At 38.7% G+C, this 27,764-nt stretch overlaps 1 protein-coding gene across 4 annotated transcripts in view; it reads left to right on the plus strand.

Moving 5' to 3' along the window:
• The window catches only part of WDR19 (WD repeat domain 19), a 58,458-nt gene that overhangs the window by 22,513 nt on the left and 8,181 nt on the right, over positions 1-27,764 (plus strand). For all 4 annotated transcript variants that reach the window (XM_042466734.1, XM_042466733.1, XM_042466735.1 and 1 more), the window contains 19 exons: positions 3,857-4,004; positions 5,689-5,893; positions 6,000-6,159; positions 7,967-8,077; positions 8,191-8,300; positions 9,916-9,973; positions 10,573-10,719; positions 10,808-10,890; positions 13,155-13,238; positions 15,277-15,423; positions 17,552-17,676; positions 18,330-18,442; positions 18,779-18,847; positions 19,225-19,302; positions 21,901-21,997; positions 23,065-23,189; positions 24,231-24,312; positions 26,400-26,550; positions 27,524-27,647. In XM_042466734.1, the coding sequence (XP_042322668.1) occupies positions 3,857-4,004; positions 5,689-5,893; positions 6,000-6,159; positions 7,967-8,077; positions 8,191-8,300; positions 9,916-9,973; positions 10,573-10,719; positions 10,808-10,890; positions 13,155-13,238; positions 15,277-15,423; positions 17,552-17,676; positions 18,330-18,442; positions 18,779-18,847; positions 19,225-19,302; positions 21,901-21,997; positions 23,065-23,189; positions 24,231-24,312; positions 26,400-26,550; positions 27,524-27,647 (2,217 nt within the window). The remainder of the gene's footprint in view (positions 1-3,856; positions 4,005-5,688; positions 5,894-5,999; positions 6,160-7,966; positions 8,078-8,190; positions 8,301-9,915; positions 9,974-10,572; positions 10,720-10,807; positions 10,891-13,154; positions 13,239-15,276; positions 15,424-17,551; positions 17,677-18,329; positions 18,443-18,778; positions 18,848-19,224; positions 19,303-21,900; positions 21,998-23,064; positions 23,190-24,230; positions 24,313-26,399; positions 26,551-27,523; positions 27,648-27,764) is intronic.

The raw sequence follows: 27,764 nt of genomic DNA on the forward strand, positions 1-27,764 counted from the left end.
AGGAACTCAAGCACAGCATTAACTTACTGGAACTCAGGGCAATCCAGCTAGGCTTGCTGGCTTTTGCTGCAATGATTTTGAGAAAGGCAGTCCTAATCAGAACAGACAACGTAACCACAAAAGCACATATAATTCACCAAAAAGGAATGAAATCCCAGTCCTTCATAAAGGAGGCCCAGAAGCTACTAACTTGGGCAGAATTTCATCTCCTTTCTTTAGAGGCAGAACATATTGGAGGTACCTTGAACTGCCAGAAGGGTTGGCTCAGACAGACAGACATAGGCCAGGGATTGTGGAGCCTCCACCAAGATGTCTTTCAGCCAGCTAGACATAGACCTCTTAGACACATAGACTGGGACTCCTTGCTCTTGCTACAATCCACTGATTATCCACTTGGGATCTGCACACAATTCTGAAGGTGTTGAGTGCTATGTAGGACTTCCTTGAATCCCCTGTCCTGGAAGGTGTTCTTCCTGACTGCCATCACCTCAGACACAGAATGTCAGAACCTGTCAGTGTAAAAGGAACTCTGTATCATTAGACCAGACCCTTTTGTCTTTTGGTTAGATCCCATCTTTGCCCCCAAGGTAAACTCTACCTTCTACAGTGCTCAGGTAATCCTCCCTTTCTTTTGTCCTAAGTCTTACAAGGAATTGTAGAGAATATGGCACACCTTTGATGTTCACAGAGCCATCTGTAATTATCTCAAGAGGACAAGGAATCATCTGATTCTTTATTTGTCTTTATTTGTCTCCTCTCAGCCTCATTCCATAAGGAAGGAAGTATTGGTATCCACATTTAGCAAATGGACCAGGGCTTGCATTATAGCCTTCTATGAATCTTAGTAGTTCCCCTGCCAAATAGTTGCTCACTCAATAAGGAGCACAACCACATCAGTGGCTTTAGCCTCCAGTGCCCCGCAGTAGAAATCTACAAGGCAACAACGTGGAAGTCACCTTCCACATTTGCAAAGCATTATAAACTTGAAACCTTTGACTTAGCTGAAACTGCCTTTGGCAGACTGATACTAATAGTAAAGCAGTAACCTCCAAGGGACGCCAGCCCCACCAGTTCTTATGTAGGGAACTCTGGTATATCCCATTCAAAGGATGAGAAAAAATGTTGATCTTAACTGGAAATAGGGATGAACACCCTGCCCGCCCTGGCCTGTGCTGACATGGGACTTAAAGCATATGTGTAGATAGATTCTAGGGTAGTGGGTCTTTAGCGTCCTGTTGGTTCTCCCCAATATTATTGTTCTGTTTTTTCTTTCAATTAAAAAAAAGACAAAGGATTTTTTTCTTTCTTGGGGTGTTTCTTCAGTTGTAATAGCAACTGACTTTTCTGGAGATTGTTCCCCTTAGTGGAGAAACTGAAAAGGTCAACCTTTCCTGCTTATTTGAGTGAGAGGGAGGAGCAACCCACCAAAGGACATTTGTCCTTTCTCTGCTGAGATAGAAATAGAAATGCTAGATTTACCTGAAATATTTTCAGTTTCTTCCATCAACATTGTAAGATAGAACAGATTACTTTTTCTGGGCTATATTAAATCTGTTGTAGTCTTTTGTGCTTCTTCTAAAACATGAGGAGAAGTAATATATGGAATTAAAGCTATGTAAACCTTGCTCTGAAATAGATTGTTTCCCAGTCTCTAAAATTATAACTAATGTTCTTCATGGTTTCTGTGACTCACAGGGTTATGCTGCATATGTGCAGTATCTTTCAGAGTATGCTATAGCATTCTAAAGAGTTTTGGCAATAGCCCTGCCCACTTCTGGCAACCCTATATAAATGGCTTCCTGCCGAAATCCACCAGTTCCTTTTCATCTGCAGCTGCTTCATCAGTAACAGCATCCGCATGCTCTGAGGATTGGTCTTCTACGTAGGCTTTGAGCACACTAGCCCTTGGGGCTTTCGTTATACTATTGGCTTCTTTTAAGAAGTGTGTCAAATGAGGCACTAACATTGTGGGCCGAGATGAGCATTTGAGATGCTTTCAGTATTAGGGTGAATCTTATATCATTGCTTCATGTGCAGTATTCACACTGCAGACCAGATACAACAGAGTGTGTTGCTTTCAAGCTCTTCTACACAAGCAGGCTTTGAAATGGCAAGAGCCTATGCATCATCAGCAGACTTCAACACTGAGCAACAAAGTGGGCCTTTGGCATTGATCCTTGGCTTGTAAGTTGAGTATGTAGGAGGCAGCCTTGGTCCTGACAGATGTTAGAACAGTGGATCTTCGTTTTACGCGGTGGATCCGTTCTGGACACCCCCACGTAAGGGAAATACCACAGGGTCTCTAAAGTCCCATTGATTTTAATGACAGTGTGCTCCTGCCGCCATGGGCGTGCACGCCATTAACACGGCCAGGGCTTGCTGTCTGTGTGATCTTGAGTCTGCATATGGTGAGCCCGCATATGGCACAGGCACACTACTTCTAAATAGAGGCCCCCAAGTACACTAGTGGAGATCATTTGTATGCCTGCTAAGAAGGCCAGAGATGGTAGCAGAGACAAGTCATCTCATCATCTACCTGGGTATATCTCTTGAGATGGAAGTGAAGGGCTGCCTTGAAACAGAAGCATAATTTTAAAAAAGGTGGAAAGAACACTTCGCCTTGGCCTTCCAATTTAGCTGAAGCTCCAGCTGTAGCTCAGCCATCTATTCTTCTTCAGGGAGTTGCCTGAGAGATAGTTTTTCATGTGGTGTCTCCCTTGCCAGCTTCCCCGAAACAGTATACAATGGCGATGGAGACCATCTCCATCTCCATCTAGGACAAAAGGTAAGACAGTAGTGTTACAGAGAGAGAAATACAGGCATCTTCTGTTGTTAGTTACAGCTTCTCCTCCAGCTCAGATTTTGATTCAAGAGAAATCTCTCCCAGCAGTTCCATCACTGCATTGACACAATACCATTCCAGGTCACACTCAGTCAGATACAGATTAGGCTTCCTCCTATCAGTATTGATGAGGTAGATGACACCATCGATCCCATCCACCAACTGTTTGTGTTCATTGATTGCATAGGGATTATAGATAAAGGTCTCCTTGGGAATCCTGCTATTCTGTGATGATTTCTTCCATCAGCAACAGTTGTTCTGGGTATTCTACTTGCCACTGTAGAATCAAGGCTTCCTTAACACAGTCCTCTAACCACAAGAGACACTATTCAGACAAAAGCTGTCCTGGCCTCTGTTCAACAAGGTCAAAGCATCTGTTGACAAGAACTCATTTAAAAGTACTGCATCTCAAGATCAGGCCATGCCTCAGCCAGCTCAAACCCAGGATATTATGTCTGGTACGAAGGAGAAATCCACTCCTTTTACCTCCACTGTTGGTGTTGCTCATCAGACCACCTGTCTTTCTCCCAATATCTGGGACTTCTAGGTTTGGATCTGATGATGCTGACTAGACAGTCTCCTCCAATTGAGTTAGGTGCCATGGACCCTTTGTCCCCAACTGATGATGTCAAAGTATTTGTTGATCAGATGCTCCACATAGCCAAGTCTCTTGATATTAAGGTCCAGCAACAACTGACTTGGATTGAGGGTGCGGTTTTCCAGTGGATTCAATCACAAACAACCACTCCTGCTGCTTTGCTGATGCTTCTGTATCTCGCTGAAGTCATTTGGAAGTCTTGGTTGACACCGTTGCCCATTAGCACTTAAGCACTCTCTCCTAAGCGGTTTACAATATATAAGATTATTTCCCCCAACCAGCTAGTGTAGACCCACTAAATAAGAGGGACTTACATAAATTTAAATGTAAAAACCTTATTAGTCCACTTGGATTTAGTCCACTGTCCCACTGCCTTTTCCCCCCTACAGAATAGTTTCATATGTTACCTTTTCTAGGTGACTGATACTGCCTCTGAGATTCCAGATTTCCAACCAACCATCAAGGGGATTCTTTGGGAAAACTGGCCAATGGATAAAGGTGTATTTGTTGCATATGATGATGACAAAATATACACTTATGTCTTTCATAAGGACACTATACAAGGTATTGCAAAGTTCTGTTATTATTCTAAAGTTTTACATGGCATTTATAAACCAATTAAGGCAAAAAGTTCCAGTTCTTAGGAGCTTAGTTCTACATTTAGTCAATGTGAATATATAGTGAGAGACTGGAAATGATGAAGAAACAGAACTAAAAGAAAAAATTGATTTCTCAGGCTGAACAAGCAACCCACACTCCATGAGATTATTCCTTGTGTCAACAATCAAGGCAAGAATTGCCAAAATTCTAATCTGTTAAAACCATTGGTTTAAACCATTGGTGGTGAAGAAGCTCCCTCTCTCCCTCCCTGTTGCTGCCCTCTTCCTCCTGGAGCTTTCCCTGGCCCCACTGAAGGAATGGACCCCTGGAGGAGCGGGCGAGCAGCCACGTCTCTCTGCTTCTCCTCCTGCTGCTTCCTCTGCCGGCTCTCTGACAAGCCGGCTTGGGGCCTCGGAGGAGTCCATCCCCCCCTCCTCAATCTCCTCCCCCTCCTCTCTCCAGCTGAGAGAGTGTTCCTAGAGGCCAGTCCAGAAGGAACTGGACGGGGGAGTTTTGTCCCTGTTCGTTCTACTGGATCTCTCAGTAGCTTTCGATACCATCGACCATGGTATCCTTCTGAGTTGCCTCTCTGGCTCCATTCTTTCTTGGATGCAGCCAGGTTGTTAACAGAAGCTGGCTATAGGGAGCACACAGCTCCCTTATTGCAACAGCTCCATTGGCTGCATGTCTTTCTGGGCATAATTCAAAGGGCTGGTTTTGACCAGTAAAGCCCTATATGACTTGTGTCTAGAGTGTTGAAATCGTCCAGAGAGGCGTTCTCTCTGTTTCTGTGGACAAGATTTCATACAAGGCCCCTTCAATTATTTCTGAGACCTCACCAAGTCTCAATATTTTTTTAAAAAGGCATTTCATTCTAATTTTGTTTTATCAAGTGTTAAGAAGCCTAAGGTGGTGGATAACAAACAAATAATTGGTGAATGCCAATTCCTTTTTTCCTCTATGGAAAATAAAGTTGACAACAGATGCTCTTAAGCAAAGTTGTATCTGTATCTAAGACTATTTATTTTCTGGGTATTTCTGTTCAGTGGTCTACTACTCTTTTATGGTATGGATTGTATGATTAAAACAAAATGGGCAGGACAATGGACAATTCTATTTGTGGCAAGTGGATAATTCTGCCTTTGGGCAGCTAGTTGAATTTATAGCTCAGTTTTAAATTAGAGTCCGTTGATTTTATTTTGGGTTATTCTCAAATAAGTGTAAGTTGGAATACAATAGTGAAGCAGAAAAGACAGATATGAATCAAGTTAATGCGACAGTTTCAAATTCAGTTAAGTACGAAAGCTCAATATATATGATCACCTCTAATTTTTCAAAAAGAAAGTTTAGACTGTTCATGTCAGTGTCATGTGTTTAATTAAGTAAATCATTTTGGATGTGCATGGTGCTACAACTTATGGTTTTGGGATGTTATAGAACAATACTTTAGTGTTTATGTCCAGTTGGTTTTTCATGTTTGCTGTCTCAGATGTTAACATGCTTTCATTCTGTAGTTTTGGTACTGAGTATACATGGCAAGCATGGTTCCTGTGCCAGGAAAAAGACAGGATGTTGAATGAATGAGTGAATGAATGAATGACAGAGCAATTGCAACAAACTGAAATATTCTTTTTCTCCTGTAATATAGGCTCCAGGGTGATTTTGGCTGGAGGCACTAGAGTTCCTTATTCCCACAAACCATTGCTAATGTATAATGGAGAATTAACTTGTCAAACTCAAAGTGGAAAAACCAACACTATCTCCCTTAGTACTCATAGTTTCCTTGGCCCTTTGAAAGGCATGCCATATAATGAGCTGAAACAATTCCTAACACAGACTTTAGTACTGAAAAGGTGAGTTCCCTTTTCAAACAGTATGCAAGAAATTTTCAAACGTCCAGGGGCTAGCTATGCTTTAATACAGTTAATTGCTTTTGTTTGATTTGTAATTTTTGCATAGGTTTTCGGAGTCATGGGATGTGTGCAAACTTCTGAATGATCCATCAAGTTGGAATGAATTAGCCGCAGCTTGCTTACATCACATGGAACTGGAATTTGCAATTAGGGTTTACAGGAAAATCAGAAATGTGGGAATGGTCATGTCATTAGAACAAATAAAGGTAAATGCTTACATATCTAAATGTTATAGTTATTTATTTATTTATTGTTTCTCATTCTGAGACTATGGGATTATGTCAGTGATTTGAGGCCTGGCCCCAGGGAGGTCAAACATCATCTTTTTTAAGCACCAAATTAAGAAATTTCAGGTACTCCTAGATATTTAATAGAATGTAACTGGCTGATTTTTAACTGTTGGCTTTTGGCCAATTGATTGTCCTTTAAATTGTTGTTGTTGTTTTATATTATAATTTATATTGTTTTTAACTTCTCTATATTGTAAAATATTTGTGAAATGCCCAGATTCTTATGGGGAAAAAGTGTCCAATAAATATATTGGATACAGTAAGTTCTGCTGTGCCATGGCATGCATTATTAACAATGCAAAATGGCAATAGAGAAACAGCATTCATAGAATATGGACTTTTAATTGGCTATATATACCACGATTCCTATCTTGAGCATTCAGAATTAGTGAATTGATGCCTCTCTGCATTTCAGCTATTTAGTGGCAACCCAAACTCCTCTCATCTTACTTGTTCCATTCCAAAAAAAAGAAGAGCCCTGCCAACTCCCTGCTTTACTGCACCAACCCATGCCAGCCCTTCTACAAGGCAGTTTATAAATGCTTGTCACTCTTTCCTTCACCTTGTCCACTCTCTTTCTATTCTGCCCTCGTCATCTCCTGTCAGAGTCCTGCTTCTCTTCTCTCCCTGTCCCTTCCAGTCACCAACAACAACACTTTTTGAGACCATCCAGCCTTCTTGAACACTGCAGTCACCACCACTGCACAGGCGCACAACACTTGACGAGGTTTAGTGTCTCAGGAGGAGCAGCAGCAGCAAAGCTGCGCCACCCACATTACAGGAAGTTATGTTTGGCTGGCATGGAAATTCTCTTGTTCTATTCCTCTCTTTCTTTTCCCTCCTTCCCCCCTTCTATCCATGCGCCACAGTCAAATTCTGACTCCTGTAGTGTTTGGAAGTTTAGCTTTGCTGCTGCAGCTGCTCCTAACAGCCAGAGCCTAAGCCTAGTCAAATGTTTTGTGTCCGTCTGTGCAATGGTGGCAACAGCAGTGAAGCTGCAAATACACATGCAGGCAGAGGAATTCCCAAGACCAAGCTAATTTTATTTATATTCAACAGAATACAGTTTGTGTAAAGTTAAATAAATAACTTAGATATGAGGAACATACTGCATTATTAATTACCATGACTATAAATAAGATTTTCTTTCATGTTGGACAAGAAACTGAGTTTAGGCTAGGTGCAAAGTAATCTTGAGGGTTTTTAAAGTTCAATATGAAGTGCATTTGGCAATAAAAATGGCCCTAATACACAGACTTTATTTTAAATGGTTGTGAGCCACCTTAAATCCCGTGGCTGGAGAAAGTCAAGATAAGAATTAAACAAACAAAAGACCCTTTATTTTTGTTCTGAATGCCTGTGCCTATTGAAAGCAATCCAAATATTGCTAATATCCAATAATCCAAATAAAATTCATTAGATCACCATAGGTCAAAATTGAGTCAGCAGGCAACAAGTCCTAATCTGGGGACTCCCTGTCCTCTGAAGGGCTGCTGTGCATACGTGAATCTTGTCACATTAAATTCTCTTTTATGACTGTATGTACATTACATGCATCAGAACAGACATTGTGTATACCCATTTCCTTTGACTTACACCTTTCCTCACTTTGTGCATAAGCCAGGGACAAGGGAAATTCTTTTGCCTCAGGTTTTTTCAGACTGTGTTTATTCCCCACTCCCCAAGTCACGTGACCTCACACATGCGTTTATCTTTTTTTCAGGGCATAGAGGATCACAATCTTTTAGCAGGACATCTTGCTATGTATACTAATAATTTTAATTTGGCTCAGGACTTATATTTGGCATCTTCCTGCCCTGCTGCTGCACTTGAGGTAAAATATTACACTATCTAATGTTTCATATACAACTTTTTGGAACATTTTTATTAGGTGAGTTTGTTGTAAATAATCTTTTTCATGAAACTCTATACTATTTTTGATACTAGATGAGAAGAGATCTGCAACACTGGGACAGTGCCCTTCAGCTAGCTAAACGATTGGCACCAGACCAGATTCCTTTCATTTCAAAGGAATATGCTGTGCAGTTGGAATTCACGTATGTTTGCTTGTAAACATTTAGTAGCATGGAGGTTTGATTTGTTTGTTTTCATGACATCTGTACTTACATATACACCCAGAAATTATTGGAGTGTCTTAATTACAAGCAATATATAATAACAAAAGAAAAACATTAAAATTATTTTAAAGCAGAACACAACAGCTTTACAAACAGTTAAAACAGATGACCTACCTATAACATCAGAATTAATATCCTTTTGAACTGAGCCCAAAACTAAATCAGTATCCAATATACTTAGAATAGAACTGATGAGTAAGTTACATTTTCCTTCCTCCTACCAATGTATTCGTATCAACTGCCATTTCAAAATTGCATATTTAGTACTGTTTATATTTTTATTTACTTTTGTCATTAATTCGTATCAGTTTAACAAACATAACTGCAATCATAGAACTGGAAAGCCAGTACAGAAATGAGGGGAGAGGAAGAGATGGTTCATCATTAATAGATTTTGCTTCTTCCCTTAGTTTTCAGTTTATGGAGGTTTCCTAAACTTGCAGATAGGAATAAAGCTCACAATAGACTTGCCAAATAATATGATAAACATCTAACTTGTGGATCTCTTGTAGCTGCATTTTTGTTCATGATCTGTTTCCAGGATTTATAGGATACAGCAAATTCTTTTCAGAACTCAGAACTGCCAGCACAATACTACCTCATGGCCTCAGTCCTATTATTATTCCCAACTAGAGTAGACCCATTGAAACAATAGAATCTACGTACTTGTTGACTCACCACTGAACAATTGATTCAATGGGTCTACTTTATTTGGGAATAACCAACAGGATTCTAGTCCATGTTGTATTAGTGTCATTCCATGACCAGAACCTATTGGAAGGTAGCATACTTTTCTTCAACAATTCAAGATAGAGCCATTATGTCCTACACAACCATTTTTGCTGTACTGGGCATACCCTCATGTCTAGAAATCTGATGAAAGCATTCTTAGTTTAGTTTTAATCATGAGCCAGTAGTAGAAAATTGTAGTTTGCTTGAAAATGTGTATATATTGTAATGCTTTGGTTATTTTGGGATGTTATTTTCAGATTTTAGATTTGAAAATCAGGTATAACTATATCTTTCAGCTTTGATAGGGTCTTGCCCTGGGCAAGAAAGAGTTCACTGCAGGATTCCAACTGGTCCTTAGCTTCAGGCGGCAAAATATCTTGGGTTGGCCTTGCCCATTGTTAAAGTACCTTGAGTCTAGATTGTAATGGAAAATAGACCTCTTACAAAGCATCCATAAATCACTGTGAAGGATCCAAGTGCCAAGGGAGTATGTTGAGGCTGCGTTCAGATAACACTGACCCTTGGAATTGGTGCATTAAACCAGAAAACATGTCGGAAAATAGATATCTTAATAAAAAAGATTATAGCTTGAGTGAGTGGGTGGGTTGAATTAAAGTAATTTACTTGGTCTGTTCCACCATTGCGCTTCTAGCAGCAAATATTATGGGTTGACAAAGTAGTCCAAGAGACTTGTGGATGTCATTTTTGCTCACTTAACTGCACATGTTACTCTAGGTTTGTTACATTCATTTCATCACATTTTCCTTTATATCTCAATATGGATATATTATCTCTGTTTTAGGGGTGATTATGTGAATGCATTGGCACATTATGAAAAAGGAATTACAAACAACAGCAAGGTAAAAATGCTTTCTTCATGCTGGCTTTCACACATGGTAACATTTTGATTTATAGTCTTCAGTCACTTTTAAATACTAATTAGTCCAAAGCTGGACATAGTAACATTAGGAATAGTTTTTGTTACACGACCTATAAATATAAAAGCCAACCACACCTAGGAGAACGTTATTGAAATGGTTCTTATTTTACAAGCTCCTCATTATTTATTTGAATACCACAATTTTACTCAAAAGAATAAGATAATCCTGTTTCACACATATTATTTGTACTTATATTTTTGTAAAGGAAGGGTTTGTAGGGCAATTGATTCTCTGTCCACTTGATCCTATCCATCTGCACTGAGGTTCAGGAAGGCCTAGGCTAGAATAAAATGTGTGGATCTTTTAAGGTGACACAAAAGAGAATAACTCAATAATCCTAAATAGACACCACCCTCTGTGTTTTGTATTCCTTAAATACTTGCAGAATAACAGCTATTGAAATTTTGGTTCCTCTGACTCTCCCTCCCCACCCCCATACATTATTGGATGTTTTAGATTTTGCTTTGTGGATTTTTTTTATTGTTCTTGTACCTTTATATTATTTTTTTGATTACCAGTACCAAGAACATGATGAGACCTGCCTAGCTGGAGTTGCTCAAATGTCCATTCGTATGGGTGACATTCGGCGCGGTATTAACCAAGCCATCAAGCATCCTTCCAGGGTGTTGAAAAGAGACTGTGGAGCTATTCTGGAGAGCATGAAGGTACTTAATGTTTAAATAGAGAGGAAGCATTCAGAATGTATGAGTTTGTACTGTAAGTTAAAAGTTTGTACCACTTACTGTATTGCAGCAATTTTCAGAAGCTGCCCAGCTCTATGAAAAAGGCCAGTATTATGACAAAGCAGCATCAGTATATATCCGTTGCAAAAACTGGTAAGTGCAGCATTGCACTCCAATAAAACTGTTGAGGACATAATAGAGGACAAATCAGAAAATGTGTAGCAGCTCTCCCTCTTTTATTATAGTTTCCTTTACCTTTTGTTTCCATGTCACAAATTTCATTCTCTGTAATGTAGTCTTTCTCTTTTGCCACTGAATACAGTTGCATTGATTTTACGGATGGAGAAATTGGATACAGTCTTGGCACAACCCTTATTACCTTTTTTCTTTTGCATTTTATCATTAAGTCCTGACTCAATTACAGTACATTTAAAATATACAAAAAAGTCAAAATAACATTTATGAAACAGATATAAAAGTCAGCCTAAGTAGAAAAATATTTCTGTGTTTCTAACACATGATAAGACAATAGTTTTACAACTGTCCTATGGAAGGACAGTTACAAAGTTGTAGGAAAAGATGGAGAAAAAGCAGGATTTAAACACTGAGATTTTGTGTTAATATGCATTTTTATATTCATTCAGTTTCTTTTATTAGTAACAATAATTGTCTTGGAGATGTACATGCATGATAAAATATAGTTTACATTTACAGATCCCACCATTAATTATGAAAGCCTTTTTAAATGAGAAAGGCAAACCTTTCATGCAAGTGGGGTTGCATATCTTTGGAATCAGTGCTGAGAGGGGCTTATATTTCTGGGGCACCCATTATATCTCAGATTTCAAGAGTGCTGGGAGAAGGGTTTCTATTGATTTCAGGATTCAGATAGATACGTTTGGGAAGAAAGGATTCTTCAGTACCTTGGCCAAAGCTGTGACAAGTTTAAAGGTTTGAACACAGTTTGCCCCAAAGCTCTTGAGATGACGTGGGTTGTAAATTATGTAATTTAAAAACCATGTTAACACCCCATAAAAACAAAGCCTGGGATTGAGGAACACAAGCTTTAGGTTGTATGATGTTCATTTCAAGGACACTACCTCTTGTCTGTCTATAAGAAAGGATGGATACAAAAACTAAACATTAAGCAGCATAATCTTCAGTAGAAAATAGCTCTGCATTTATGTTTTGAGAGTGTAGATGAACCAATCCACCTACTTTCTCATAGATTCCTAAAAGAATTATAAGTGTTAAGGACAAATTGTGTGCTTTTAAAAGCCCCCCAAATTCTGTGCTCAAATTCAGTCCAAATTCTGTGCCCAGAAAAGTGAAATTCACCAAACATATATAGATTTAATTAAAATAGCATAATTGCCTTAATTTTCACAATTTTGCTGTTTTTCCCTCTCTTCTTCAGTTTTCAGTAGTTGAATGTAGCTTTGTTAATCGTAGAAGAACACAAATGCAAAGATTCCATTCCAAGCTATTGATCTTTTAATATAGTCACCACTTTCACTTTTTGTTTTTGTTTGGTCACACTTTACCCACATACTTTAAAACAGGAGCTGGCAACTGTGCCAAGGACAAGGGCTGGGTTTCCATCCAGGCTGCACTAGCACATTTTGGCACACCCAAAGTGACATGATGTCGCATCCAACTGCCATTTTGGCTGATTTTTAAAAAGGTCTTTAGTGGTCTTTTGGTTTGAGGGTCTTTGTAGGGTTGGGGAAGGAAACCACTTTGGTTAGGGTACATTTTGAGTAGTTTTCAGGCAAAAAATCCCCAGGTCACCTGAAAATTACCCCCATCATTTAAAATAATGTGAGGGCTTCAGGGACTGAGCGATCCCAAGGGCTGTATGCAGCCCATGTGCTGAACCTTGCCCCCGCTCCACTTTATATCTTTTCAGCTGTAGCAATGAGGCATTTGCTTTCAAATAAGAGCAAAAAAAGCTGGGATTTTCAGGAAACTTAATTCTTTATGCACTGCTACATTTTGCAGATTTTCTGTTCAGAAAACAATGGGTTAGAACATTTACACCAGTTTCTGTGTCCTTGTACGGTTTTGCCCCACTTTCCCTCTTCTTCTGGAGGATCCTCCCAATTTGCAGAACAGATTTTAAAAAGGACACTTGTAGACTGCAGAGAGAAAGAAGAATTGGCAAAAACGGTTGTTCTCCTCCTTCCTTGACTGGGAGCATTCTGTGAACAAACTCATAATATCTCTGGATCCACCTCAAAATAAATAAGGTGCCCAATTTTCCTGTTTTAAGTAATGGTTTTCTCAAAAAAAAAATCACTTCAAATGTTTCTCAGAATCAACGAATAGGAAGACAGATAACTTTCATTCTTGATATAGTAGGTGGGTGAGTATGTATCTGAAAATACAGTGATAAATAATTTATTTCTGCTGTATAGGGCAAAAGTTGGTGAACTTCTCCCAAACGTATCTTCTCCAAAGATACATCTTCAGTATGCCAAAGCAAAGGAAGCAGATGGCAGGTACATTTTCTTTTCTGGAATGATAAGGACAGTTTGCTTACCTGTAACTGTAGTTTTTTGAGTGGTCATCTATGAACTCACACAGATGGATTTAGTTGTACTTGCACACTATATCATTTATAATCTTCTAGAGCTATTATGTAACTATTTTGGGAGAGGTCTTTCCCACTACCCAAGTGCCTACCAGAATGCTTCTTTTATAAACCCTCAATTCCATGGATGTCAAAGTGGCAGCCAAGGATCTAAGCAGCAGTGGGACATGAGGGGAGGATGGGAATAGTTGTGTGAGTTTACAGATGACCTCGTAGGCAACCTGTCCTTCTTTGTGATCTCTGTAACTGCTTGCCATTTGAGGTGGGAGTGTCATTCACTCCAATAAAAGAACAACTCTTCCAAATCAGGCTCCAATATGAGCTCCACATTAGGACAATAACACACAAGGAGTGTGTAAGGCTGCTAATAGCTTGTAGAGAGATGCCACTGAAGATTGCAGTGGATATTGCCATGACCCCGTGAACTTGGCCTTGCCATTACAAAGGAAGAGACTCACACGTACAATTATAGAGGAGCCCAACAGAGAGGATCTGCACAAAAAACAGTGAGCCTTTCTTGCTAGACAAATAATTGAAGAATAGCCTGCCCTATATGATGTCCCAAAGGAGGACACATGCTCCATATAGCGAACCAGGACTTGCCAAATATCAATGGAGTACAGTGGTGCCTCGGGTTACGAAAATAATTCGTTCCGCGGCACCGTTCGTAACCCGAAAAGCCTTCGTAAGCCGAAAACCCATAGGCGCTAATGGGGAAAAAAGCCGCGGCTCTGCCGCGGCTCCATTTAAAACAGTGCCGGAGTTTTTTCGTAACCCGAAAAAACCTTCGTAACCCGAAACAATAAATCCCTATGGGATTTATTCGTATCCTGAAAAATTCGTAACCTGGGTATTTCGTATCCCGAGGTACCACTGTATAGAAAATGATCAAAGATTAAGAGGTAGGCCAGAGATGATATTTCTGGCATCAGGACCACCGTGTCCCTATGAAAGCAGAGATAAGGAGAATCTATCCCCTGAGGGTACATCACTATCTTACCCTTCTAGCTGATGTAATGGGCAACATGAGGGCTAGCTTTCAAGTCATGTGGGCAGCCTACATTATGGGAATGGAGAATTTTTTGTCCCATATAGGAGTACTTTCCTCCAGCTGGATAGAAGACAAGTGGACACCCACTATCCTAAGGATGGAGATCACTCTATTGCTAGTATATACATCAGGGGTAGGCAACCTTTTCGAGCCGGGGGCCAGGTTGCTGTCCCTCAGACAACTAATAATAATAATAGGTGCAACTGGGGGGCCGAAGCCAATAAATAAATAAATTTTTAAAAATTAAATAAATAAATAACTTGGGGCAAATGTAGGGCAAAATTTTCAAATGGAGGGCACATTTTTTTAAAAAAATGGAGGTCACGCAAAAAAATTGCTGATTTTTAAAAAATGTTAATATAAATGCATGTTTCGGAGGCTTCTATAGACAATTGCCCCCCTTGCCCGCCGCTTGCCCCCCCTTGCCCGCCTCCTCCTGATAGGCCAAAGGCTCTGGCGGCAATTGGCGGCAGGACTGGGCTGGGGCCGGTTCCGCGGGCCGCAGGTTGCCTACCCCTGATATACATGAATAGCCTGTCTAACCTGAATCCTTAGGCAACTGAACTAAATGCTTCAATACTGCTGGCTGCTAGTGCAGCAGCCAGGGCTACCTAGGTATTGAATACTATTTATATAGAAACACACACATCCATTTATCATATGGAGGGTAATTTTAGATGTATTGTGATGAAAGTCACCACATAGGTATTCCCTTTACTTCAATACATCTACTCTGTTTGGGGCTAACCTTAGCCGATGGCTAGGGATGCTGTAAGTCAAAACTAAAGAACATGTGGAGAGTCACTGAACTCCCACCCTGATCTATTCAATCAGAAGTTGTAGCTCTAAGAAAATTGAGTGCAAAGTACTATGTAATGGTCTCTCTTTTTATTAGATACAAGGAAGCTGTGTTGGCCTATGAAAATGCCAAGCAATGGGACAATGTTATCAGGCTATATTTGGATCACCTTAACAACCCAGAAAAAGCTGTCAGCATTGTCAGGGAAACACAGTCTCTTGATGGAGCCAAGTTGGTAGCCAGGTAACTGTAACTATAGAATCAAGCCTTTCAAACTTCCAACAGATTTGTAAATATAACCATTAAAAATGGTCAGATTATGAATGTACAAATATTTACATGTAAAATGTTTTGTTTGAACCTCCATATTCTTCTTGAGAGAAAAAGGCTTAATCCATGAAAAAAGAAATAATTTTAAAATTAGAATAGAGAAGAGCATTGGAAAAACATTTCAAAATTAATTTATCTGTAACTGCCAGATAGACAACTTTTCAAATTTATTTATTTATGGAAAGAAGTTTCAGAGCTATAGTGTATACTTGACTAGAAGTTGAGAAATTTCCCCAAAAAATTGATCCTAAAACCCTAGATCGACTTATATATGGGTCAATGCAGTAATAGTGCTTTAAAATGTACTGAAAGAAGCACCCCTATGTACCTCAGCAGTGATTTTTGAAAGAGCTGCTGCCAGGGAGTGAGTGCCCTTCCAGATCGGATGTTAAAGACTTAAATCCACTTCTTTCCCTTCCAATGGATGTTAAAACCCATTTCTTCACCAAACCCTGTGTTTAAATCCACTTCTTTCCCTTCCCCATCAATGTTAAAAACCTCCTTTCATCACCAAACCCTATGTTTAAGTCCACTTCTTTCCTTTCTCATTCCTGTGTTAAAACCTTCTCCTCCAGCACCAGGGAAGTGGAGTTAGGTGGTCAGGAGAGGTCCAGAAAAGGAGAAGGAGGGACAGAAGTGATGTTTTACCCTTTAGATCCTTTGTTATGCCCCCCCTAAGTTTTACCCTCGACTTATCACAGGTCGTATCAAAATCCATGATTTTGACCCTAAAATCTTTCCTCGACTTATACATGAGGTCGACTTCTACATGAGTATATACGATAATTTGATCTCTCCAAATGGCGTCTTTCCTCCCAAAACACTGTATAAAAAGGATCAATAGATACAGCAAGAAGGATTTGGAGAGCCATCCACTTCTGGAGAATGTGGAGGCGTTACATAAGCCAGCTCTCTCTGCATGTCCCAGAATTGATAAAGCCTGAAAATATGGAACTGTCACATCAGCCTGGTTCATACTTCACCTTCTGGAACTATATGTATCATCAACATGCTTAAGATCAGAGCAGACTGAATGTGAATAAGATTAAACAAAATAATAAGATTAAACAAAAAAAAAAGGGGGGGAGGGACATCTTTCTCCTTTTGCCAGTCCAGAAATATGTGTGGTATGGTAGATTCTCATGTGTTTATTATTCTTAGAGGAAGAACAGGAAACCATTTAAGCAACTACCTGCTTATTTCTTGATGAACTTGCAAACAGAGTCCTTATAATAGCATACCACCTCTTGAGAGCAGTAGCATGACCTTTGTTTTCAAAATAGAATTTAAGCCTAAGAGCAGCACCTGTGATCTTAAGACGCCACAATAATAGTAATAATAATGGCTGTTTTTATTGTTGCTCTTAATAGTAGGCTCAGAATATAAGAAAATTCTTTTTAATTATTTTAAAAAATCTTTCTTCAGTCTGCATTTCTGTCCTCAAAGGGGCTTTCAAAACAGCTTATAACTGGTTATTGAAGTAATTAATTCTGCTGCTTTAGCATTAAAATAGGATGGATTATCCCTTTAAACTTGTGAATGTACTTGATGTGTAACTAATGCATTTGGATTTTACTCAATATAACTTTTTTCTTTTTTAAATTTTTTTATTAAGTTGCCAACATTGAAATATGAAACAAACAAACTTTATAAAAACAAGCATATATTATATAAACAATCATTGCATACATACGTAAACAGATCTTGACTTTCTTAATAATCCTTTATTTTCCCAGCTATAAAGTAACTTCCTAACTAACTGTAGTCACCTTATTTTATATACGTTTCTTGAATTTCTGTATTATCAGTTCATCAACATGGTTTCTATATTTAATGACTTTGTATACAAATAATTCTGATTCTAATCTTATATTTTTCCCATCCCTTCTATTCATATATTCCAGTAGGTTGTAACCAAGCATTTCTTATAACCTCTAGAGGTTAAATCCAGAATAAATGGACAGTGAAAACAAATTGGATAGATAGTTTGCTCAATATAACTTTTTAAAAAGTAAAAAAATGATTTGTTAATTCTGTTTAGATTCTTTCTGCAGTTGGGTGACTATGGGTCTGCCATCCAGTTTTTGGTGATGTCGAAATGTAATAATGAAGCTTTCTCACTGGCCCAGCAGCACAATAAAATGGAGATATATGCAGACATAATTAGTGAGTACTGCAATATGATGTGGTTGTTCTTAGTTCTTTATGCATACACAGACTTCCAGTTTTCTTACATGTAGTGTTGAATGTGTTTTTGTCAAATTAGAAATTCACTGCCACGGCAATCTTATGTGTCTCTCCTCAAAAGTAAGTCTCTTTGAGTTGAATAGGGCTTACTCCATGGCAGATAAACACACGATTGAATATGATTAGTGTGCAGTTGAGCCATTTAAAAATGATTTAGGAATATACAGGGCATCTTCATTATGATGTAAAACTGTAACTGTTAAGAGTTATAAATGGCCAGTTAATTTTGTTTAAATGAGATGTTTTGTGGAATTGGGAGCCTATGGTACTTGCAATTTTTTATTGCAATAGAAAGGGGAAGCATAGTGAATGCGTACTCTCCACTTCATTTGTAGCCTCATGTCCCATAGCATTCCCAAGGATTCTCCCATGCATACAACAGAGTTTCAGGGAACTGCAGAAGAATGAGTAGTTATGAGAACCTCATCCAGTGAACACTTTTCTATTCAAAGAAGGGCAGTTAAGAACCAAGCCAATTTTCTCCAGCTGCATGTGGAGAAAGAGTTTTTTCAAACTCTTTCTCTGCATGCAAACTGATGGGGTTTTTGTTGTTTTTTCCTTCTTTGTTGCAGGTTCTGAGGACACTACTAATGAAGACTACCAAAGCATTGCCTTGTATTTTGAAGGCGAGAAAAAACATCTCCAAGCTGGCAAATTCTTTCTTCTGTGTGGTCAATATACACGGGTTAGTATTAAGCCATAATCACAATCTTACTGGGTCAGGTTCAGGGCCAGACCTGATGGTACATGGGAGTGCTGCCCAAGGGTCTCCCAACAGTTTTTTCTTTATCTTGAAAACTGAAAGCTGTGTTGGTGATCAAGTTCACAATGCCGGAGGAGAGACTGAAAACTCGTCCTGTTCTTGCCATCACCTTCTACCCCCATATTAATAATAATAATAATAATTGAATTCATGGTCTGTGTTGATAGTGTATTTCCACATATGCAAAAATGTATTTATTTATTATTTTAAAAGTGCACTTAAATATAAGGCATTTAACATTTTGTGTTCTTTTTACAGGCATTAAAACACTTTTTGAAAAGTCCGAATACAGATGACAATACAGCAATAGAAATGGCAATAGAGACAGTAAGAAACATCCGTTCAAACGGGGGGGGGGGGGGGTGACTGGGGGAGGGAGACAGGACGTGTCCTTTATTTTAAAAGATCAGTGTCATCGTTGTTGTTAAGCAGTGAATCAGTGCCAGATTTCTTTTTTATTTTATATTAGTTTTTAATATTTTATCCAGTTTTTCTTCCAAAGCTAGTACAGTAGTTGTTGAAGATGCCAGAAACTGGAACTTTTCCCATAATATAATTATTTGTAAATTCCTGAGTTACAGACCCATAATTCTGTATTGACTATAGTTTGTGCATACAGGTGTTGTTTATTTCACATGAAAGAAAAGTTTAGTTGTTTTCCCCATAATATATTATGCTGTTCTATTTGTGTATTTTTTCCTTAGGTGGGACAGGCGAAAGATGAAACCCTGACTAATCAGCTTATAAATTACCTCATGGGAGAGAGTGATGGCATACCAAAGGTACTAAATTCTTCTCTTAATAGTAGAATTAATCCTCTTGTCAGTTTTTTTAAGTGAGCTTGGTGTCTCTTAAATTTTCAAATAGATTTAAGCCATGATTCTGTGCTACATACTCTATGTGTAAGGCACATGGAAGAAAGTAAAGAAGGATAGGGTTAGATTAATAGTTCCAGTGAACAAAGCCTAGGATTTTTATGAGATGGTAAATATGTGTCTGTGCTGCACTGTTTAGTATGTGAATAGGGGCTCACTTTACTGAATGGTTCTCCATTCCAGAACATGTCTCAGACAGAAAACAGACGTGTCAAGTGAGGGTTGACAATGGCATATAGTGAGGGATGACAATGGCATATAGAATAAAATTCTATCTTTAAATTTACCAAACACCGAAGATACCTGTGACCGCTGAAAAACTGTTACATTCTCAGGATGGCACGGAGGAACAACCCACCATGTTTGGCTTTATTCCTGTGTGCCAACCTGACTAGGCAGGACCCAACATTCTTTTCAGTTACTAATGTAACAATTCCCCCCTTCTCCATCAGTTTTTTATTTCCTGCCCTGTCAGCCTTACACAGTTAGCCTTTCTCTGGTTAACTATGGGGTAGGAAGTAGAATTTAAAGGGAACTAGGTTTAGAAAATGGAGAAAAGGTTAAAGATGAAAAGGAGAAGGAGAAGAGTTCAGATGGAAAGTTAAAATCAAAGAGACAAAAGGCAAAGAGGTCCCTCTAATGGCTGAATAGCTGATGAGGGAATGGGATAAACCAACAAATGTTGCCACCCAGATTATCACTGCCCAGCAAATCTGTGAGGATAAGTGAAGGGAGGAACTACATAAAGTTTTTCAAACATCTAGCGAAAGTGAACCACAAAAATGTAAAATGCAGGGATAAGGCCAAGCAAAAGCAAGGCTTCAAGGCTAAAAAGACAGTGAGTACTATGCATAAGGCTAAAAAGGGGGGGGAAAGTGTAACACTGATAACTCAGAATCATAGTTGGAAGATACTTCAAGGGCCATCCAGTCCAACTCCCTGCCATACAGGAACTCACAATCAAAGCATCCCTGACAGATGGACATCCAGCCTCTGATTAAAGACCTCCAAAGAAGGAGACTCCACCACACTCCAAGAGTGTGTGCCACTGCTGAACAGCTCTTACTATCAGGAAGTTCCTCCTAATGTTGAGGTGGAATCTTTTCCTGTAGCTTGCATCCATTGTTCCATGTCCTCTTCTCTGGAGCAGCAGAAAACAAGATTGCCCCATCCTCAACATGATATCCCTTCAAATATTTAAACAGCCCTATCTTATTACCTCTTAACCTTCTCTCCAGGCTAAAAATGTTTTTAAATCCATTTGTTATCTAGGTAGATGTTGTAGGAAAGTGTGCTTGTGGCAGTTGTGTACTGAGTGTGAATGTAGTGGCAAATTAGTTTACTTTAGCAATTGCTAATTACACACTGGCCATGGTTTCAGGATAGCTATTTCCAAAACTCACTATTACTGGATTGGTTTCTGCTTTTGTTTATTGTGGCAGACCCTTCGTAGACCAAAACATGTAGGGCCAGAATTTGGCTTGAGTTTTTAAAACAGACTTTGCAATTTCCAGTGTAGTCTGTGGTTCAGTGGTAAACAAACTGTCTGTCACTATGCTGTGGAAGTTGCCGGCAGAGTACCAAAATCTGGTTTTGCTAATGATTCTTTCCCCGCTCCTGAATATAGATATAACACTGAATTTGAGCTAGATCCCCCTTTGCTGTGTAACTGTGTTTTTAACATGTCTCTTACTCCAGGGAAAGATTGAAAAATTGTTTTGGAATTAAATCTAATTTTTTTAAGATGGTATTAATTTTATATAAGCACATTGACTGACATACTAAACAATATTCTCTTAGCTTTTCATTTAAACTAAGACTGCCTATAACTTAGAGTATGTGGAATTCAGTGGCATTTCTTTCCAAGTGAACATGCATAGGATTGTGCTGTGGGAGTCAAGACTGCAGACTCACTGATAGCATCAATTAAGGCAAATTATTTATAAAATTCTGAAACCCCAGTCCCACAGCTTTTCAGGAAGTTTTATAAAACTAGAATTATGCTGTCTTCACTAGCTCTTAACCCAAAATATATTGACAGAAAGCAAGCGCTTTCAACCAGTGTTGCCTAGAATAACAGAAGAATTTTACTTCCATGTAAAATCTTGTTTAAATATTTCATTTGAGTAGGAATTTTAAAATGAAGACCCACAAAAATATTTTTCTGGTTGAAGATTGATTTCTGAGATAGTTTAAATTGATTCTGATGATTTTATTTCTGTAGTTCCAGCATAAGACAATGTATTTGAACATGTCATGGTAACCCTGTGGAAATGTTCAGATCTTGCTGAGGTATACCTTAATAAAGAACATTTCTGAAAACTGATTCATTAATGTAAAAGGCATATGGAACCAATACTCTCTATGCACCTACAAACCATAAGCAAATGGCCTGTGTTTGTTGAAAGTCTGCTTACTCATAGAGAGTTTTGGTGAAATTAAGATCCATGTAATAATAAGGCTATGTGCTTTCATGTTTGTATCTGCTTTTCTTTTCAAACAAAGGAAGCCAAGTATTTGTTTCGGTTGTACATGGCGCTGAAGCAATACAGAGAAGCTGCACGGACAGCCATAATAATTGCCAGAGAAGAACAGTGTGCAGGTATGGTGCAGTCTTTCCAAACCTTTATTTGATTCACTTCCACCACATTTGAACACTTTTGTTGTGCTTAGAGGAACAGATTGGAAAAATGAAGAACAGCTGGGAAAGTAGAGAGGAAAGAGGTGACTGGCAATGCATTGCTTTTACGGAACCTAAAAACGTAGTGAGGGTTGAGACTGATACTTCAACTCCTACTTTTCTCCCAGTGTTCTAAGTCTAGTGTGTGCCAAGGAAAGAAGACTCAAGACAGCAGCAGAAAGGGAACCTAAAACGTTCATTTTTTTTCAAGATGACATTGCTCTGACGAAAACGATTTAACCAATATAGGCTCCAACACCATCCCAAGTACTTTCAAAGGCCATTGTCATTTGATAGATTGTCAGTAAATCACCCATGCCCTTGAGCTTATCTTTGCCCATTGCCACTGAAATTTACCCTGCCTTTCTTAAATTCAGACATTCCACTCTAATGGGTTCATGGATCAGTCTGTCAGAATATAACTCCTGAAAATATGAGTAGCCAAATTTAAATTTAGTTTGCATTCCTAGACTGATTTCAAAGCCTGCAGTAAAATATTAACTTATTTTAGATGAAGAAAATAATACTACTTCTAACCATTTGTTTAGAAATGTCAGCATTAATATTAGCTGCACACATAATTACATGAATATTTATATGAAGGGCAAGTAAGAAAGTTGCAGAGAGAATGTGGTAGTATATATGACTACAAGATCTTATTACATTTTCATAGCTTTTGTCTTTAATTTTTGAAAAAGACTTTCACTTGAGGGGATAATTTGTGGCCCAGGGTTTATGATAGTTATTTACTTTTGTTTAATCCTGTAGAACTCAATAGCTGTTGCTGGAGATGGAAATTATGTAGACATGATTTACCTAGATGAGAAGGTTCATATAAACTGTGTTATGCAAATAGTTAATCACACAGCCTTGATACATTTATCTAATTATGTTCAGACTAGGGAAGCTGGTGTATAATGGATATGAGCAAGCCATTGTTAGAAAAAAGTGGTTTTCTGAAATCTAATGCTTCCTTCTTCTTTTTTAAGGGAACTATCGTAATGCCCATGATGTTCTCTTCAGCATGTACTCAGAATTAAAAACTCAGAAAATTAAGATACCTTCTGAGATGGCTACAAACCTTATGATTTTGCACAGTTATATTTTAGTAAAGGTAATACTTTGAAAATATGGAGGGAAGTGAAATGTAAGCTTATTTTATATGAAATGTGTACTCATAATGTAAGAAGCGCTTGGACAGGATCAGACCAGATTGGGCCGAAACTGCAACGCCATTGCCTAAGGTGACCCAAACCTGGTGCAAAAAAGAGCACAAAAAAGGCACTCCTTGCTGGTGGCCCATTGTGGACTGCATGACAGCCAACCTGGGGACCACAGCATCTGGTTGCTATGGACCTGCGCAGAATGGGGAGCGATTGCATCCTGCCTTTGCCTTTGGTGATAGCATTATTGTGTAGCCAGCATGCTTAGTAGCCATTAGTAGCCTTATCTTCCATGAGTTTGTCTGGTCCGCTTTTGAAGCCATCCTAGGGTCTGTCTTCTATACAGCATCTCTTTAACTACTTTCTCAACATCATATGCCATTCCTCAAGAGCATCTTTAGCTCTAATGATCATTTGGTATTTAAAAATGGGGCTCAGCATACATGCAAAATACGTATATGTTTAAACTGTTTATAATAATTAGCTCAATAAATGGTGTAAAAATACTGTGGGCCCTTGGTATCTGCTAGGGTTTCATTCCAGAACTCCCCATGGATATCAAAATCTGTGGATACGCAAGTCCCTTTATAAATAATGGCATGGTAAAATGGTGTCCCTTATATAAAAAGACAAAATCAAGGTTTCTTGTTGGAATTTAATAATTTTAAAAATATTTTCATGCTGTGGATGGTTGAATCCTTGGATAAAGAATCTGTGAATATGGAAAGCAGTCTGTTCACTATTTTTTATTTGATATCTTTTGTCCCTTTTTGTAAATTTTGCTCTTTTTGCTGGTCTTCCCCCCTCCCCTCACACACACACACAGAGAGAGAGAGAGAATATCTCATAGGTTACACTTCCTCTTCATGGGGGGGGGGGATGTGGCACACAAAAATCTGTATAGATGGAAAGATCCCAAATGTTGCAAATGTTAGCCTTTATATTCTAAAAACATAAAGTGAAGTTTAGAATAACTCACATTTGTATTTCAGATTCATGTTAAAAATGCTGACCATATGAAAGGAGCGCGTATGCTTATTCGTGTTGCCAACAATATCAGCAAGTTTCCATCCCGTAAGTGTTAATGATGAAGGAAATGCACTATTTTGTAGCATTGTATGCAACAGGGCTAATAGATGTGTTTAGGTTTGGAGCTGTAGTATGAATTCTAATTTCTCTCCTCAACAGTTCCTGTTCTGGCATAAACCTGTTTCTTGGATGTCACAGTTAAGATGGCTGTGCATCCCATTCTTCAAACCTAAACTGAACTGGACCACTTGGCGTCAGGTCTGAATTGATTAGATCTGTCTAGATGGGTTCAAATCATGTCAAGCTACTTTAGCAATTCAGCTAGAATTCCCCCCCCCCCCAAATAGTTGCAGAACAGCACCCTCTGTAGAAAACGCTAGGGTGGGGAGAGAAGGAGAAAACGTGGACCTTGTTCATGAATAGTTACAGGTTTCTCATGTAGGGCAAAGATCCCACAATACTCTCCAATCACAGTGCTTATGATTAGAAGTTATTCCTTTTTTTTTCTTTTTCTGGTTGTCTTTTAGCAGAAGGAAAAGTTTTTGATGCTTTTGCTACTGTTTGGCATTGTAGTTTGTGCTCTTCTTTCCTCCTTTCTACTCAAACCTCTCTCTTTTCCTGAATATTTCCAATCTCATCCTTTGTCATCCTTTTACTTGTTGTTTAATTGAGTGACTCTGTATTCTTGTCTCAGTATTCTTTTATTGGGCAATAGCATGTCCCTTGCTTTCTGGTTTTCTATGAAATGTTGATTTGCTGTCAATGTGCTATAAAAAATGAGTACTTGTTAACAAAACTATCCATAAACATATTAAAGCAAAATTTAAAGTTCAGTGGCACACACGTTCTGAATCTAGTTATCTGAAATTTGACAAGGTTTGTTCTCTCCTCTTGGTGACATACACAAGCATAGCTGGAATTACACCTGAGTTTACTTTTTCAGACCTTGCTGGAAGAGGTATCCACTACCTTTTCCCACAAGGCTTTCTTCTCCAGCATACAACAAACTAGGAGGGCGCTGGGTGCACTGTAGGTCTTCCCAGGAGATGATTGTCTGCGGGGGTTTATCCAGGGCTATTCCAGCTGTACTTGAGGTGGAGGTAGCAGCCTTATTGTGGGTGAAGACAGCTGCTTTTTCCCTCTGTGCTCAAGAACAGCTGGAACAAACCCAGGCACACCCCCGTAGCCAGTCTGCTGCCAGGAATGTGGAACTGTTCCTGATAGCACCTCACCTGTAGTTGCACACTGGAGTATTGCTTCACTACCTGCCATAATGTGATGGTGGGGACTGCCAGCATGAGATAGGATCTTTTTCATATCTCAAAAACGTAATGAATTTAAGTGAAAAAAGAAAAATGTTGTGGTCACTTTTAAGGCAAATTTAATAGCACAAAATTCCCTAGGTCTATCTTTCTGAGATTTTGTGTGTCTGATCACCTCCTTGGCAAACTACCATGTTTCCAAAAGTCATGAATGTTTGTGAAGTAAGAATGAGTTATACCCATTTTGGTTTCCTAGTGCAAATCAGTAGGTGATGCAAAACTGGATTTTCAGGTTTTTCTTTGAATCCAGATTGAATCAGGTCTGGGTAAGCCCAATGTGCTGGTTTATTACTGTAATAAACTGAAGTGGGCAGGTCGAAACCAAAATCACAGCCAAATCAGGTACCAAGACAAATTGTAGGTTTTGAGTTTATAATACTTATGTTAATAAAAGTTATAAATACTTAGGTTACTTCAAATTATTTAGATACTTTTCTTCTTCCTCTTATTATTAACATATGTTAAAATGTATTATCTAACATTTACTAATCATTGTAAGAAGATTAAAAGACAGTCCTACTCACAGGCTCTATGAAGTTGAGGTGTGCATGATTATTCCAATATAACCTTTTTCTTCAATTTCTTCTGCCCTTTGTTATTTTGTTGGAAACATGCACATCTGCCTGATGCTTGATGCCTTGGACTTTGTCAGTAGTATTTTCAGTTTTACATGTCTTCTTTAACAGGAAGTTCAAATCAACTAACAGTTCTGTTAAATCAGAAAGTGATGACTCTAACCAAAAAATGTAGGCCTGCAGAGCCTTTTTGTAATCAGTGTACATAAAATGATTTTCCTTGTTGTACTTGTAGATATTGTGCCTATTCTGACTTCAACAGTGATTGAATGTCATAGAGCAGGACTGAAAAAGTCAGCATTTGGTTTTGCTGCAATGTTGATGAGGCCAGAGTATCGAAATAAAATTGATCTCAAGTACAAAAAGAAGATTGAAGCAATGGTCAGGTAAGCTTTTTTTTTTTTAATCTGCTTAAATGAGGTTTGGAAATGCATTGATACAAGTTTGCTTGCTTGCTTGCTCAATATAAATGGACTAAGCAGCAGCCTTAGGGAGCAATCTTCTGCGTACATAATTTTGGAATAAGTCTTATTAAATTCATTAATACATAGAACTGGGTTGTTAATCATTGCTGCCCAGTCACTGTGCCTTTTAGCTGCAGTTGTTGTTTTTCCAGAAGCGATGTAAGTAATAAAATCACAAATTGTTCATCAAATCCAGAATCCCTTTATCTGTTACAAACAGAGGCAAAGTCAACTTTCCTTTTATCACAAGGAAGGCCTGATTTTCCATGCTAGTCTGCTTTTCCCTGGTTCCCACAAATGATATTTGACACAGTTATCACACTTTGCCTGTGCATTATCTCAGTAATCTTTACAACCACCTATTATTTCCATATTGCTCAGCAGGGCTCAAGCTAAGAAAGAGTGTCCTGTCGTGGGTGGGAACTAAGCCATGGAGACCTGAGATCATAGACCAGGCACTTAACCAATTCACTTAACTAGTGTTGGTGTTCCCCACATGTGGCTAAAAGAGGCTAGTACATCATTTTACAATCATACACATAATATAAGGTCACCTACTTTCAAATTTGCAGCTTCCAAATGTAAAAGTTAGTGTAGGGAACCAACCTTTTAGCATTTTAGATGTCCCTATTGGGGGTCCTCCCTTACAGGGCCAGGAGCTACCATTTATTATAACACTGAGATGGCTAGCCAAGTGTCCTCCAAATTTTTTGGATCACAACCCTCATAAGCCCCTTGTATTGATACCATTTGAGGCTGATAGGAGTTGTAGTCCAAAATATCTAGTGAACATCTGGTGGCTACCTGTCTCTGGCATCAGATTTCTGTAATTAGGGGCTGTACTAATCTGACAGTGTTTTAGTTTCCTCATGGATGTCTACCTTTCTACCAATAGACGACCTGACACATCGGAAGGTGAAGAGCCAACCACACCGTGTCCATATTGTGACTTTTTGCTATCTGAATGTGAGCTTCTCTGTCCTGGGTGCAAAAATAACCTTCCATATTGCATTGCAACAGTAAGTACTAAACGTAATAGGTAGCTCTTGAGTAGAAGGTACTGCTCTTTTTTCTTGAAATTTCTAAAGGTTAAGCTGCTAAGTTAAGTGCACTTGAAAACAGATAACAGTTTCACA

The sequence above is a fragment of the Sceloporus undulatus genome, chromosome 5 (assembly GCF_019175285.1).
Source record: "Sceloporus undulatus isolate JIND9_A2432 ecotype Alabama chromosome 5, SceUnd_v1.1, whole genome shotgun sequence".
In the NCBI taxonomy this organism is placed as follows: Eukaryota; Metazoa; Chordata; class Lepidosauria; order Squamata; family Phrynosomatidae; genus Sceloporus; species Sceloporus undulatus.